A 16,557-nucleotide genomic window follows, 5' to 3' on the forward strand; every position below is an offset into this window, starting at 1 on the left:
CCCTATCTATCTATCATCTATCTATCATCTATCATCTATCTATCATCTATCTATCTATCGTATCTATCAATCTATCTATCTATCATCTATCTATTTATCTATCTATCTATTTATCTATCTATCTATCCCTATCTATCATCTATCTATCTATCATCTATCTATCTATCTATCTATCTATCTATCTATCTATCTATCGTATCTATCTATCTATCTATCTATCTATCTATCTATCTATCTATCTATCTATCATCTATCTATTTATCTATCTATCTATTTATCTATCTATCTATCACCTATCTATCTATCTATCTATCTATCTATCCATCCATCCATCCATCCATCCATCCATCCATCCATCACCATCCATCTACTAAAATTATATCTATCCAGCTGTGTTATCTGTATCTTTCTGTCCATCCACCCACAGAATCCATCCATAATATCCATTCATCCATCCATATTATCCATCTGTCCGTCCATCCTTCCCTGCCCTATCTATAGTATCTATGCCCATCTATCTATGTTGTCTGTTTGTCTCTCTGTGTCTATCTATCAGTCATCTTATCGGTTTTTCTATCATCTGTCTTATTTGCTGTAATTATATCCAGCTAGCTGTGTTGGATATACCGTATTTTTCGGACTATAAGACGCACCAAGATTTTGAAGAGGTAAGTAAGAAAAAAAAGCTTTTGCCTTCCCTCAGCCCCCAGCAGCCCTCTGCAGGCTTCAGCAGGGCTGGGGGAAGGCAAAAATGCCCCCGTTTTTTCAAAAATGGGATGCAGGGGTGGGACTTCGGGAGGCCAAAAACGGCTGCATTCGGTTTATAAGACGCATCAACATTTCCATGCTCTTTTAGGAGGGAAAAGGGTGCGTCTTATACTCCGAAAAATATGGTAAATGTTACCTACACTATATATCTATCTATCCATTCAGCTGTCTAAACATACATATATACATACATACACACTATCCACAATATCAATGTCCATCTATCTATGTTGCCTATTTAACTCTCTACCTATCCTTTATCATCTACTGCATATAGTATATCTGTCCATCAACTACTCCCTATCATCCTCTTTATATTTCCATTTATTCATCCATCCATCTCCTGTTCTATGGAAGAGTGGCAGGCAGAGAAGATCAACCGTATAACAGGCATTAGATTTTTAATAAATAATCCACAAATACTATAATATTTGGGTTTTTTTTACAGTCTTCCAGAGAGGTTACTACTCCTGAACCTCTTTTGGAAGTATACAGATACTGCGTTATGCTCAATTCTGACCACTAAAGTAAATGAATGGGGTGGGGTGGGGGGGTCAAAACAGATATTACAGTAGAGGTAGGAGACATTGATACAGTAGGTGCCCAAGGATGCTGTACACTCATGGCTGACATAGCAACTTAGACTTATATACCGCTTCACAGTGCTTTACAGCCCCCTCTAAGTGGTTTACAAAGTCAGCCTATTGCCCCCACAATGTGGGTCTTCATTTTACCGACCTCAGAAAGATGGAAAGCTGAGTCAACATTGAGTTGGTCAAGATCGAACTGCTGGCAGTGGGCAGAGTCAGCCTGCAATACTGCATTCCAACCACTGCGGGACTACAGCTTAAGAATTCCACTTCTTGTTGGTCTCAAACTAGCATCTAATGACTATTGACATATATCAGTAACCCTCAGCTGGGTAAATCTCCTTCTTGCCTTGCATGTTTTTTTTCAAGTGTCTCAACTTGTGATGCTAGAAAGAAAAGATGATCTGTTGATGACCAATTTGCTGTTTTGTTTTAGCATCCTCCTGCAAGGTCACCTCAACCTGTCTGACCCCTGCAACATGGACTGCCATTGCCTGCGTGAGACCTACAATCCTGTGTGTGGGAACGATGGCATCACCTATTACTCGCCCTGTCATGCTGGTTGCAAGAAAGCATCAATAAACCACGATAGCGGGGAAAAGGTGGGTGCAGGATGTCAGTCTCCAGCCATTCTCCAAGTCCTTCTCGTGTCTTGTTGATGTGTCACCAAAGGATTGAGGTTGAGTCCACGTGGAATGGAATGCAATAAAATAGAATTAGAATTAGAATTGAAGTTGGAAAGGACCTGGGAAGTCTTCTAGTCCAACCCCCTGCTCAGGCAGGAAGCCCTATACCATTTCAGACAAATGGTTGTCCAATCTCTTAAAAACTTCCAGGGTTGAAGCATTTAAGGTGGCGCAGTGGTTAGGGTGCAGTACTGCAGGCCACTTCAGCTGACTGTTATCTGCAGTTCAGCGGTTCTAATCTCACCGGCTCAAGGTTGACTCAGCCTTCCATCCTTCCGAGGTGGGTGAAATGAGGACCCAGACTGTGGGGGCGATATGCTGGCTCTGTAAACCGCTTAGAGAGGGCTGAAAGCCCTATGAAGCGGTATATAAGTCTAACTGCTATTGCTATTCCCAACTTCTGGAGGAAAGTTGTTCAATTGGTTAACTGTCAGGAAATTTCTCCTAGGTTGCTTCTCTCCTTGAGTAGTTTCCATCCATTGCTTCTTGTCCTGCCTTCAGCCTATTTGGAGAATAGGTTAACCCACCTACCCCTCTTCTTTGTGGCAGCCTCTTAAGTACTGGGACACTGCTGTCATGTCATAAGCATCCTGGAATTAAGGAAAAGCTTTCTAACAATGAGGACAATCAACCAACGGAACAGAAGTTGCCTTCAGAGGTTGTGGGAGTTTCATCACTGGAGGCTTTCAAGAAGAGACTGGACAGCCATTTGTCTGAAATGCGGACAAGACTGAGTGGCTGTTGTGCTTCCCTCCCAATAATTTGGCTGACATTCCAACACTCAGGCTGGGGGGTCAAATTTTATACCCCTCAGACAGGGTCCGTAACTTAGGAGTCCTCCTGGATTCACAGCTGACTTTCGACCATCAGCTGTCAGCTGTGACCAGGGGGGCATTTGCCCAGGTTCGCCTGGTCCGCCAGTTACGGCCCTACCTGAACCGGGAGGCTCTCGCAACAGTCACTCGAGCCCTTGTGATCTCTAGGCTGGAATACTGCAATGGGCTCTACATGGGGTTGCCCTTGAAGAGCATCCGGCGACTGCAGTTAGTCCAGAATGCAGCCGCGCGAGTGATAGTGGGCGCACCGCGGTTCGCCCACATTACACCCATCCTCCGCGAGCTGCACTGGCTACCTGTCGGTCTCCGGGTGCGCTTCAGGGTATTGATGACCACCTTTAAAGCACTCCATGGTAGTGGATCTGGATATTTGAGAGACCGCCTTCTGCCGATCACCTCCCTCCGACCGATTAGATTGCACAGGCTGGGCCTCCTCCGAATTCCATCCGCCAGTCAGTGCCGACTGGCGACTACGCGGAGGAGAGCCTTTTCTGTTGCAGCTCCGACCCTGTGGAACGAGCTCCCCGTTGAGATTCGTACCCTCACCACCATCCAGACCTTCCGCACAGCCCTCAAGACCTGGCTCTCCCAGCAGGCCTGGGGATAGGTTTCCAATTTCCCGCCCGAGTGCTGACTGTTGAATGCATGTTGTGGTTTACCATTTTATTTTGTTCACTATTGTTTGTCTCTTGGTTGCACCCCCTCCCCTTGTGATTGTAAGCCGCCCTGAGTCCCCTCAGGGAGAAGGGCGGCCTATAAATCTCAATAAAATGACAAATGAAATGAAAATATAAGGTCTCCTGCATGAGCAGGCAGCTGGACTAGAAGACCTCCAAGGTCCCTTTTAGCTCTATTCTGATTGATTGGATGGATGGATGGATGGATGGATGGATGGATGGATGGATGGATGGATAAATGAATGTTTGGTTGGTTGATCATCCTAGTCTTTTTCTTCATTAGACTAGATGTAACAGTTCCCTCAGTCATGTACATGTCCAGGCCAGATGCTGTACACATGCATAACCAGATGCTGTGGGCTGAATTTAGGAAGATTTGCAAGCAAAACATGAGCCGTAACACTCAGCTGTGGTTTGTTTCCCCTGAGCAATATTGGCCAGAGAAAAGAAACAAGACACCCCCGTGTTACACTGTGTAGCGGCTCTTCCAAACTTGAAGACTTGTGAACTTCAACTTCCAGAATTCTGAGAGTGGAAGTCCACAAGGCTTAAAGTTGCCAAGGTTGGAGACCCCTGTTCTAAAGTACCGTCTTTGTTCCCCAAGGTTTATCATGAATGCAGCTGCATTGCTCAACCCAACACTCCAGTCTCCGGCCTGGCTGCGGCAGGGAAGTGTACATCTTCATGTGAAAGGAGGACTCTTCTCTTGGTTTTCATGTTTGTTATCATTCTCTTCACATTCCTAAGTAGCATTCCTGCGTTGACAGCTACATTGCGGTAAGCTACATGGAAATAAGACTTATTTGCTCAAAGCTGAGCCAAAAAGAATGTTTTTTTTAAAGCTATCTGAACCAGGAGTCTCCAAACTTGGTCACTTTAAGACTTGGGGACTTCAATTCCCAGAATTCCTCAGCCCGCCAACTTGGCTACTTTCAGACTTGTGGACTTGAACTCCCAGAACTCCCCAGCCTGCCTGGCTCGGTGAGGAATTCTGGGAGTTGAAGTTGACAAGTCTGAAAGTGGTCAAGTTTGGAGTCCCCTGATAAAAACTCCAGTACCTCCTTCTTTTTCTTTCTTTCTTTCTTTCTTTCTTTCTTTCTTTCTTTCTTTCTTTCTTTCTTTCTTTCTTTCTTTCTTTCTTTCTTTTGAAATTAAGTCTGCAGGCAAATTAGTTATTACTCCAGATCAACATTGGCTATAGGAACAAAACTGGGTTTATGCTACATCTTAAATCCTAACTTGATGTGAGCATGGCAGTTCGGCGGTCCGAATCCCTAGTGCCACGTAACGGAGTAAATTCCCATTACTTGTCCCAGCTTCTGCCAACCTAGCAGTTTGAAAGCATCTGAAAATGCAAGTAGGAAAATAGGAATCACCTTTGGTGGGAAGGGAACAGCGTTCCGTGAGCCTTCGGTGTTTAGTCATGCCGGCCACATGACCACGGAGACGTCTTTGGACAGCGCTGGCTCTTCGGCTTTGAAAAAAAGATGAGCACCGCTTCCTAGAGTTGGGAACGACTAGCACATATGTGTGAGGGGAACCTTTACCTTGTGTGTGTTATATATGGTGACCACAGATATAGTAAGTGGGATAGTCTGGTTAAAACAACCTGCTTAAAAGAATTGCCTAAGTTCCTACAACATCCCGAGTGACAAATGAATCAGTCCATCTAACCACCTACGTAACTCTTATCATTCTAATGAATCATATGGGGTGAAGCCATCCCATGCCTGTGGATACACCATTGTGTTTAAGGACATATTTAACCTATAATGTGGAGACCTATCAGTGTGCACAAGTACAGGTGGTCCTTGACTTACAACCATGGTTGAGTCCAAAGTGTCCATTGCTAAGTGAGACAATTGTTAAGTGAGTTTTGCCCCATTTTGCAACTTTACTTGCCACAGTTGTTAAGGGAATCACTGCAGTTGTTAAGTTAGTGACAAGGTTGTTAAAGTGAGTCTGCCTTCCCCCGTTGACTTTGCTTGTCAGAAGAGCGCAAAGGGGATCACATAATCCTGGGACGTAGCAACCATCCATCGGTGGGTTCCACATTTTGTTACCCACGGTTCGCCGCGCATGCTCCCAGCCTTCAGCACATGTGCTTTGCTTACACACGTGCCTTCTGCGCATGCGCCCGGCTAAAAAAATGTGCCTAAATAGGACAGCATGGAGCCGAGGCATGTGGGGCCCACCCGCAATTTCCAATACTGGTTCAGGTGAACCAGTCCGAACCGTCTGAATACCCCCTCTGCAACCATCGTAAATGTCAGTTGCCAAGGGTCTGGATTTTGATCATGTGATCCTGGCAGTGGTGAAATCTAAAAAATTGTACTATTAGTTCTGTTGATGTGGTTTGGTAGGCGTGGCTTGGTGGGGTCATGTGACTAGTCAGAGCCAAGGTGGCGCAGTGGTTAAATGCAGTACTGCAGGCTACTTCAGCTGACTGTAGTTCTACAGTTCGGCTGTTCAAATCTCACCGGCTCAGGGTTGACTCAGCCTTCCATCCTTCCGAGGTGGGTAAAATGAGGAGCCGGATTATTGTTGGGGGCGATATGCTGACTCTGTAAACTGCTTAGAGAGGGCTGAAAGCCCTATGAAGCGGTATATAAGTCTAACTGCTATTGCTATTGCTATGTAACTGGGGGATCAAAAGACAGAAACTCACTTTAACAATGTCCTGCTGGAGCAAGGTTGGACTAGATGACCTCCAGGTGCTTTCCAGCCCTGGATTATCCTCTGAAGCTGTGTCTAGTGCCAGGTTTGTACTCCTTTCTTCCTCTCCTTTTTCTTTTTTCCCTCCCTCCCTCTCTTTTTCTTTCTTTCTCTTTCTTTCTCCCTTCATTCTTTCTCTCTCTGTCTCTCTCTCTCTCTTTCCCTCTTTGCAAAAATGGACCCCACCCATTTTTGGCCCCGCCCACCTCCTGTTTTTGGCTGTGCAACATGCGATCATCAGAACTTTTTAAAAAACTTTTTAAAGTATTTAACTACCCGTTCAGGTGAACCGGCCCAAACTGGTAGCATTTCACTCCTGAATCATGGGAATGCTTCAATGGTCGTAACTGTGAAAAATGGCCATGGGTCACTTTTTTCTGTGCCTTTGTAACTTCGAACGGTCACTAAATGAACTGCTTTAAGTGGAGGACTTCCTGTACCTATGGGATGGCATTTGCATTACAACACACCTTTGTCACTTCTGCTTGCCCCACCTCCCAAGAGATGCCTAGCCTTTGTCCAGCTCGTTTTACTCATCCCTGTGTGGTTAACTTCATTCTGACGCTTAATGGCAATGGGGGGAAATACAGAACGGTTGCATTCAAATCACTCTGTGGCGCTGATCCTGCTTGCCTTTGTTTTTAAATGTTTGTTTTATGTGTCCTAGGTGTGTTTCCGACAGGCAGCGGTCCTTCGCACTAGGAATCCAATGGATTGTTGTGAGAACGCTAGGTATAGTATCCAGGCAAAATCTGTAGCCTTCTCCATGTTTTGTCTTAATTCGGATACTGGAAGAGAAGGGGAGTGAAGAGAAGAGAGAACAGGAAAGGAGGGGAGGAGAGGAGAGGAGAAGGGAAGGGAAGAGAGGAGAACAATGAAGAAATAATGGAATGGAATGGAAATAGAATAAGGAATGGGATGGGGTGGGAAGGGAAGGGAAGGGGAGAGGAGAGGAGAGAGTAAAGAACAGAACAGAATAGAATAGAATAGAATAGAGTAACAACTTTATTGTCATTTTGAACGTACACTAATCGGCATACATTAAAATGAAATTTTGTTGCACACAGTTCTCAAAGGGTCCCCACCTCCAAATATACACTACACACACACACACACACACACACACACACACACACACACACACACACACACACACACACCAGTGGTGGGATTCAGCCAGTTCGCACCAGTTCGGGAGAACCTGTTGTTAACTTTCTGAGCAATTTGGTAAACTGGTTGTTGGAAGAAATCATTAGGGCAGAGAACCGGTTGTTAAATTATTTGAATCCCACCACTGATAGATAGATAGATAGATAGATAGATAGATAGATAGATAGATAGATAGATAGATAGATAGATAGATACATACATACAATAATGCATATATCCCCACACTGTCAACTCGCAAAGCATCCCTGCCCTGCCCTGCTCTCAAGTTGCCATAGGCAAGGGGGGAAGCCATGGCTCAAGGCTCATGATTTCATTAAAGGCATCCGTCGGAACCCTGACAAATACATTCTAGGACACAGTAGCCTTGTTCGGATGTATACATGTAGATGGCAAGAAAAACGAACCTTGGGGCTTTACCAGATGGATGGCATAAACCAGTGGCTCCCAACCTTTTGGGCAACAGGCAACGGGTTCCATAGAGAAAAGTGTTTCCGTGGACCGGTGGGGATGTGGTTTAGTGTGCGGCTTGCCTCCCATGGATGGTGGTTTGCTTTTTTTGCATGGCCTAGTTGCTGGCATGCCTCTGATCGGTGCCAGTCCACACACCAGGAGTTGGGGACCCTTTGTTTAAACTGCTGAAATTTTGGCATGTCGGAATACAGTCCAGGTAGTCCTTGACTTACCACCATTTGTCTAGTGACCATTTGAAGTCACAATTGACTTATGACAATTTTTCACACTTTCGGCCATTGCAGAAATCCTTATGGTCAGGTGATCAAAATGTGAATGCTTGGCAACTGGCATGTATTTATGCACTGTCCGGGGACATGTGACCTTCCCCGCCTGCTTCTGAGTAGCAAAGTCTGCAGGGGCAGCCAAGTTCACTTAACACCTGCATTATTCACACAACACCTGCAGTGATTCGCTTCAGAACTGTGTCCAAAAGGTCGTAAAAATGGGGCAAAACTCACTTAAGATTACCTAACTTTGCAGTGGAAATTTGGGGGTCAGCTGTGGCCGTAAGTCGAGGGCTGGCTGTATAGAGGCTGAGCTAGAAACATTCCATTTGTGAAGGATGAAGCTTTTGCTATTATGCTACCACTGGGAACATATATAACCGTGGTGGCAAACCTGTGGCACGTGGAGCCATTTCCGAAGGCATGCAAGGTGTTACCCAGTCAGCTCCAGTCCAAATGCACACCCTGGCCAACTGATTTTGACCTTGATTTTGGGCCGTTTTTTGCCCTCCGGAGGCTTCAGGAGGCTTCCCTGAAACCACTGGTGGATGAAAAACAGTCCAATGTGCAAACCGGAAGTTGGAAAACAGGCCGTTTCTGGCCTCCGGAGGGCCTCTGGGGGGGGGGGGGTCGGGGGAGGCTGTTTTCACCTACCCCAAGCTCCTAGAAAGCCTCTGGAGCCTGGGGATGGTGAAAAACAGACTTACTGGGCCCACCGGAAGTCGGAAAACAGACCATTTCCGGCCTCCGGAGAGCCTCCCAGGAGGTGGGGGAGGCCATTTTCGCCCTGCCCAGGTTCCAAGAAAGTTTTGCACACATGTGCGGGGCAGTGGTGTGTGTGTGTGTGTAACATGTGCATGCGCAGGGGGATGGCACCGGTGTGTGTGTGTGTGTTAAATTATGGGCACGCAAGTGTGTGCGATGGCATGCGTGCATGTTTTTGGAACCCAAGGCAAAAAAGGTTTTCCCGTCACTGATATATAAGGTTGATCTTGGAACTGGTATTTTTTTAAAGAGGTCACGAACCATTCTGAGTGAATATTGTGTTACCGCCTGTTCTTTCGGAGTCATGTTTCCCACCCACCCCCACCCCAATTATGAAGTTAGCCAGTGGAGACTTTCAAAATAAATCCGATTCCAAGAAAGACAAGATGAAATATGATGGACACCCCAGCTTGTTCCAGAAGTAAGTTGTTGTAAGATGAAATGCTGGAGATATAATGACACCTCTCTTTCCTGTCTTTTCACAGGGAGCATCCCGGGCCCCATTGCTTTTGGGTCGATGATTGACAAGTCGTGTCTTCTGTGGCAGAGTCAATGTGGTGAACAAGGATCTTGTTATGTCTATCAGAACTCTTCCATGAGTCGGTACACCCTGATCGCTGGTCTGATATTCAAGGTAATTCCGGATAACAGCACCACAATAGTAGACTTTTATACCGCTTCATAGTGCTTTACAACAGGAGTCCCTAACCTTTGTGGCTTGGCAGCCTGGCTGGGGGGAGAGAGGAGCCCGCCACTCATGCGGCTGGTTGTGAGTAGACCATAGCCCGATAGTAGGCTGCAGCCCACATGTTGAGCACCCCTGCTTCAACACCCTCTGGACTGATTTACAGAGTCAGCATAATTCCCTCAACAATCTGGGTCCTCATTTTTCCGACTTCGGAAGGATGGAAGGCTGAGTCAACCTTGAGCTGGTCAGAATCGAACTGCTGGCAGTGGGCAGAGTTCGTCTGCAATACGGCATTCTAACAGGGGTAGGTTCCGGCAGTCGCTACTGCCGGTTCGCTTGTGGGTGTGCCACGGACGCATGCGTAGTGCAATAAAAATTGCTCTGCGCATGCGCAGAAGCCAAAATAAGATGGTGGTGCCATAGGCGCTGCCCGGAGAACCGGTTCGAGGGGGTGGCAGGCCTGGGTTGCTGCCGGTTCCAGCAACCCAGGCTGCCAAACCACTACTGGTTCAGCCAAACCGGGCCAAACTGGTAGGAACTCACCACTGCATTCTAACGACTGCACCAGCATGGCAAGAGAATAGAATAGAATTTAGACTTATATACTGCTTCATAGTGCTTTATAGCCCTCTCTAAGAGGTTTACAGAGTAAGCATATTACCTCCAACAATCTGGGTTATCATTTTACTCTGCAGTGGGCAGAGTTAGCCTGCAATACTGCATTCTAACCACCAAAGATCCTAATTCTGCTCCTATCTCCACAGCTTAATTAATGTTAAATAAAATGTCCCTTAAGCTGAGCTGTCATGTAGATTATGGTGGCTCATTTAAGGAGACCTTTATACAAAACTCTTCTACAGGTAGTCCTCAACTTACAACCATTCACTTAGTGACCATTCAAGTTACAACAGCACTGAAAAGAAACAGCTTATGAGCATTTTTCACTTATGACCGTTGCAGCATCCCCCACAACTCACGTGATCAAAATTCGGAGTCATGGCAGCTGGCACATGTCTGTCTGTCTGTCTTCTATCTATCTATCTATCTATCTATCTATCTATCTATCTATCTATCTATCTATCTATCTATCTATCTATCTATCTACTATCTACCTACCTACCTACCTACCTAACTATCTATCTACTCTCTATCTATCTTCTATCTATCTATCTATCTATCTATCTATCTATCTATCTATCTATCTTTAACTATCTATCTATCTATATATCTCTAAATGATCTATCTATCTTCTATTTATCTTCTATCTATCTATCTATCCATCCATCCATCTTTCTATCTATTTATCTATCTCTAAATGATCTATCTATCTTCTTTCTACCAATCTCTCTTCTTTCTTTCTTTCTTTCTTTCTTTCTTTCTTTCTTTCTTTCTATCTCCCTATCTATCTTGTATCTCTAAATGATCTATCTATCCATTTCTTTCTTTCTATCTATCTATCTTCTTTCTACCAATCTCTTTTCTTTCTATCCATCTATCTATCTATCTTCTTTCTATCTAGTTATCTTCTATCTATCTATCTATCTATCTATCTATCTATCTATCTATCTATCATCTATCTATCTATCTATCTATCTATCTATCTATCTATCTATCTATCTATCTATCTATCATCTATCTATCATCTATCTATCTATCTATCTATCTATCTATCTATCTATCAATCATGTAGCTAGCTGGCACTAGTGCTGATGATGTTACCTAGTTGGGTAATGAAATGTCTGCAAGAAAACAAGCAAGCTCAGAGAGCACCAAGGACCCAGAGAAGGCCCTCCTCCGGGTGGTCGCCAATCAACATTGGCCGGTAGATGGAATTCGGAGGAGGCCTAGTCTGTGGGATCTGATGGGTCTTTGGGAGGTAATTGGCAGCAATGTTTTTAGAGTTGTTTGGTTCATCCAAGGAGCCAATCAATTCCTGCTCCGATTATCTTTTTTGGTTTTTTGTATTCTAAGAAACTGGGGGTACGTAGGAGCGGTGTTCTTGCTGAAAGATTAAAACCCCAAATTTGGATGTCTTACAGGTGATGGGCTCGTGTTTCTTCCTACTAGCCTGCATGCTCTACAAAGCCCCTTCCCCTGAATCTCTCCACAGCAGCTCGGCTGTCTCTGAAAATGGAACCTGTGATCTCCAGGAGAGCAAATCTTCACATCGGCCTTCGGAGGGCGACGTATAGCCTTTGGGCTATCCCAAAACCACTTTCTCATAATTGCCCAGAAACTGGCGAACGAATGTCTGAATCGTCTCTTCTTCTTCTTGCAGATTTGCCTTCTTTTCCTCCTTTTTGCAGGGAAAAACAATTTCGTGAAGATCTATTATTAGTTTTTGTGCGTTTGTGTTTTTTTTTCCCACAAGCAGTAAAAGCACATGGCAAAACTTGAATCCTCGCCTATCCGCCGTGAAAAGGGGGAGCTAAGGATCTTGAAGAGATGAGCTTCATTTTTCTCCCGGATCTGGACTGCAATTCCGAGATGGTCTTGGAATATTAAAAAGAAAATGGAAAGCGACAACAGTTGCAGGATGCAAGAAGTTGGGGTTTTGTTTTGTTTTTAACTTGCTCATTTATGGAGAGCTTTGATCTTGTATTTAGACACGAGATCTGACCTCAAGATTTGTGCCATTTTTTTTCTCTCCACTTCTTACAGTATTAATTTATTTAAAGAAGGGCTAAACATAACTTTATACCATTCCTTTACAAAGCACAAGAGAAGCCAACCGTGCACTGGACCACACATTCAAGCTGGTGTAAAAGCTTCTTTGGTATAAAAATGGTATAAATATCGTCTAGCCAACCCATCGTTTGTTGATTAAAAATGTGAAATCTTTCTTAGGTAATTTTTTTGGGGGGGTCTGTTATTTGTTATTTATTTATTGTTATTTATGTTATTTGGTCTGGTATTTTTGGGGAAGGTCCGCCAGGTTTTCAAGTGATGAAACCCATTCAAAGAAGAAATGTGCATCAGAAAAGTCCATCTTCGAAAACAAATTTCTTTTATTTAGGTAGATATCAAATTGGCAACGTCTGTTGTAATTCCGGATCTGACATAAACAGGAATTACACCACATAATATTGTAAATTAGAAACATCCCTCAAAAGTCACCTTCTCCAATAAACACTCAATCCATATTGCCCCGTGCCTTCAAACTGTCCGCAGCCCTCCTGACCTCTGTATTCACTGGTAGAGGCATTGCAGGCTGGTCCTTCACTGTTTCCAGGGTGGCCCCGTGGCCCAGATCTAAGCCAGTGGTGGCTTTCAATTTTTTTTTAGAAACTCTTCTGTAGGTGTGGCCTGCTTTGTGGGAGTGGCTTGCCAGCCATGTGACCGGGTGGGCGTGGCCAACTTGTAAAATGTGGTGAAACTCACTTAACAACGCTCTTGCTTAGCAACCAAAATGTTGGCTCAGAAACTCTGGCATTTGAAGCACGCAAGTCTTAAAGCTGTCAAGTTACAAGACCTTTGCACCCCCAATCCTTTAGAAAAAAACCTTAGGGGTGTTCAAACTTGACAGCTTTAAGACTTGTGGACTTCAACTCCCAGAATTCCTCCTCTCGCTCTTCATCTTGATGATGTGCGGATGGACGGGGGGAGGGAGCTGGAACCGGTTCTAAACGGCACTGTAGATTTGTGGAACCTCTTTTATAGAAGAGCTTAGAACTGGCAGGAACCCACCCCTTGAGTTTGACACTCCTAGACTCGAAGATGATGGAGGAGGAGGAGGAGGAGGAGGAGGAGGAGGAGATTTCAATGGTGATAAAAAGAGAACAATATGATTTATTCCTGGTTACGTCCAAAAACTTCTAAAGCAGTGGTCACCAACTGATGGTCCATGGACCACTGGTCATCCACAAGAAAATTTTGCTGGTCCACAGAAAAATTATTTGCATTTTTTTATATTGCACTAAATTAGGGGTCCTCAAACTACGGCCCCTGGGCCAGATAGGTGCAATGAACGCTTGTGCTGCTGCAGAGAGTCTCCCCCTTCAGGGTCTTTTTGTGCAGGTCGGAGGGGGTCACAAATTCCAACTTGGGATCTGCTTCTCCCTCTTGGTGTGGGGATTTGGGCGAAGGCTGGATGGAAGCGCCGCTGGTGGCTAAGAGCCGGAGGGCCTTTTTCCAGTGGGACGGCATCATGGCCTGGAACTGGCTGACCATCTCAGCCCACTGAGCCTCCAGGTACCTGGCCTTGCACTTTTGCAGGTCTTCCCTCTGCATTGAAAGCCTATGCTTGTAGTCCTCAGTGAGTTGCTTCTGCTAAGCCGCCTCCTCGGTCAGATCCAATTTGAACTGAGCTGTTTTGCCAAATCTTTCTCATGGTGGCTGCCTAGCTCCAGTAACTGCTTCCTGTTGGGGCCCTGAGGAGCCCAGGCAGGGAGGCGAGGAGTGACTGAGAGGGGAAGGGTGAGTAGAGGCTGGCAAGGCTGCCCTCGACGTGAGCGACATTGAGTTGGCCACCCCCACCCAGTCACATGACCACCTAGCTACGCCCTCCCAGCCGATCATTAGCGGTCCGCAGGATTTAAAATTATGAATTTAGTGGTCCCTGAGGTCCGAAAGGTTGGTGACCCCTGTTCTAAAATCAACTTGCCAAACTTAATATAACAAAATACACAAAATCGGTCAGCAAACATTTTCTCAAATGGTTGGTTTGCACTTGTTCAAAATGCATAGTGAGGCCAAATGTTTGAATTCATATATATATATATATATATATATATATTAGATTTTTACAACCCCTGGTAAGCCCCAATTATGGGAGGAAGCTAACTGCTTCCATCATCTGTCAATCGGCTCGTCACAAGAGTCCATCACGACAGAAACCCAACATTTTTACTGTTGCCTTTGTTATATTTGTGTTTTTTTATTTTTTTATTTTTTATTTGTGCTGATAAATAAATAAAGGGAGACTAGTATAGATCTATTTCAAGCTATTTAGCTCTCATCAGCTAGCCATACCCTTACTGGGATTTGAACCTGGGCTATATGACATACTAGGCAGACTTCTTAGCCATTAGGCCACAGGCTCTTATCCGTTTTTCAGCGAAGCCAGGGTGAAAGGTATCTATTAGATTTTTACAACCCCTGGTAAGCCCCAATTATGGGAGGAAGCTAACTGCTTCCATCATCTGTCAATCGGCTCGTCACAAGAGTCCATCACGACAGAAACCCAACATTTTTACTGTTGCCTTTGTTATATTTGTGTTTTTTTTATTTGTGCTGATATACACACACACACACACACACACACACACACACACACACACACATACACACACACACACACACACATATATACATACATACGTAATTGGGGTTTTTTTTCTTTGTAATTTTTAAATTGAATTCTTAAGCTTCCCAAGCTACATATTTGGCACAAAGGAGGGGGGGGAACTAAAGTTCATTGGTGTCGCTACAGGGGAGATCGTGAAAATGAGGCATTGATTCCTGCCAATATATCACTTGTTTTTTTTTAAAGAAAAAATAACATGCTGATAATAAAAATACACACCAAGCCTTTTCCTTGGTGAGATAATTTTTTCCATCTGCAAGGAAGAGCGTTGCTTCTATTTCCATTTGGAGGGGGAACAAAACTCTCGTGCTTTTTATTTGTATATGGAAACAGAATCTATCGATTGGATGAGTCCAAATTCAATATTTAAGAATGTTTGACATCTCCTGTTAAAAAGCCAGAGAGCGAGAATTAGAGCGAAAATAGGTAGTCTGTTTTGACCCAGCCTTAGTAGAAAAAAGAAATGGACTCCTCGCCAGTAAAGTTTGAGTTTAATAAAATTTGTATGCCGCCCACTCCCATTGGGACTCTGGGCGGCTCACAACAAAATAAAAGCATTTAAAAAATTTAAAAATACAATATTTAAAATTAATACATCATTCATTCAGTCAAGTGGGGCTGGATATTAATCAACAGCCCCAGGCCTGCCGGAACAGCCAGGTCTTAATCGCTTTACGGAAGGTCGGGAGAGAGGTAAGGGTCCGGATCTCTATGGGTAGATCGTTCCACAGGGCCGGTGCAGCTACAGAGAAGGCCCTCCCTCGGGGGGCCGCCAGCCAGCATTGTCTGGTTGACGGCACCCAGAGGAGGCCCAACCTGTGCGATCTTATTGGTCGTTGGGAGGTGAATGGCAGGAGGCGGTCTCTCAGGTAGCCAGGTCCAATACCATGTAGGGATTTAAAAGTAACGACTAGCACCTTGAAGCGGGTCCGGAGACCAATGGGGAGCCAGTGCAGCTCGCGGAGGATAGGTGTAACATGGGTGTATCTAGGTACACCCATTATCGCTCGCGCGGCTGCATTCTGGACCAACTGTAGTCTTCGAACACTCTTCAGGGGAAGCCCCATGTAGAAAACCACTCTTTATTTACCTCTTGTGAATTAATTGCATTCACCCACCGAAAGTCCAGGCAAGAATCCTTCAGAGAGTAAACCTTATCAGTTCCTTGCAATAATTGTAAGGCCGTGAGCTCCCAGCCGAAAGACTGCAAATTAAGTTCTGGCAAGCAGCCTTTTTTTGCTCAATTTTGCCCTCCCTGCAGCCCCCAGGAGCACTCTATAAGCCTCTTAAAGACTGTACATGCCATTTTTAAAAAAAACAGGGCTGTTTTTTGCTCATTTGGGGGGGGGGGCAGCCCACAGGAGCACTCTACAAGCCTCCTAAAGGCTATTCATGCCTTTTCACGAAAAACGGGCCGTTTTTGGGAGGTTTGCAGAGTGCAAAAACTTTTTTTTAAAAAAGATTTATACGATCTGAAGAGAAACCAGAGTATAAATCTTTCGCCTTTTTTTTTAATTGCCTCTTCGAAACCTTGGTGCGTCTTATACTCCAGTGCATCTTATACTCCGAAAAATACGGTAGGTAATGGAATGTTGTTACACAAAGAAAAGACAGTTTTAC

At 44.7% G+C, this 16,557-nt stretch overlaps 1 protein-coding gene across 1 annotated transcript in view; it reads left to right on the forward strand.

Moving 5' to 3' along the window:
* The window catches only part of SLCO4A1 (solute carrier organic anion transporter family member 4A1), a 34,726-nt gene extending 22,902 nt beyond the window's left edge, over positions 1-11,824 (forward strand). Inside the window, exons 7-11 of the mRNA XM_032219025.1 lie at positions 1,795-1,960; positions 4,162-4,334; positions 6,940-7,004; positions 9,430-9,578; positions 11,672-11,824. Of these exons, the coding sequence (XP_032074916.1) occupies positions 1,795-1,960; positions 4,162-4,334; positions 6,940-7,004; positions 9,430-9,578; positions 11,672-11,824 (706 nt within the window). The remainder of the gene's footprint in view (positions 1-1,794; positions 1,961-4,161; positions 4,335-6,939; positions 7,005-9,429; positions 9,579-11,671) is intronic.
* Positions 11,825-16,557: the final 4,733 nt, after the last annotated feature.

The sequence above is a fragment of the Thamnophis elegans genome, chromosome 5, assembly GCF_009769535.1.
Source record: "Thamnophis elegans isolate rThaEle1 chromosome 5, rThaEle1.pri, whole genome shotgun sequence".
In the NCBI taxonomy this organism is placed as follows: Eukaryota; Metazoa; Chordata; class Lepidosauria; order Squamata; family Colubridae; genus Thamnophis; species Thamnophis elegans.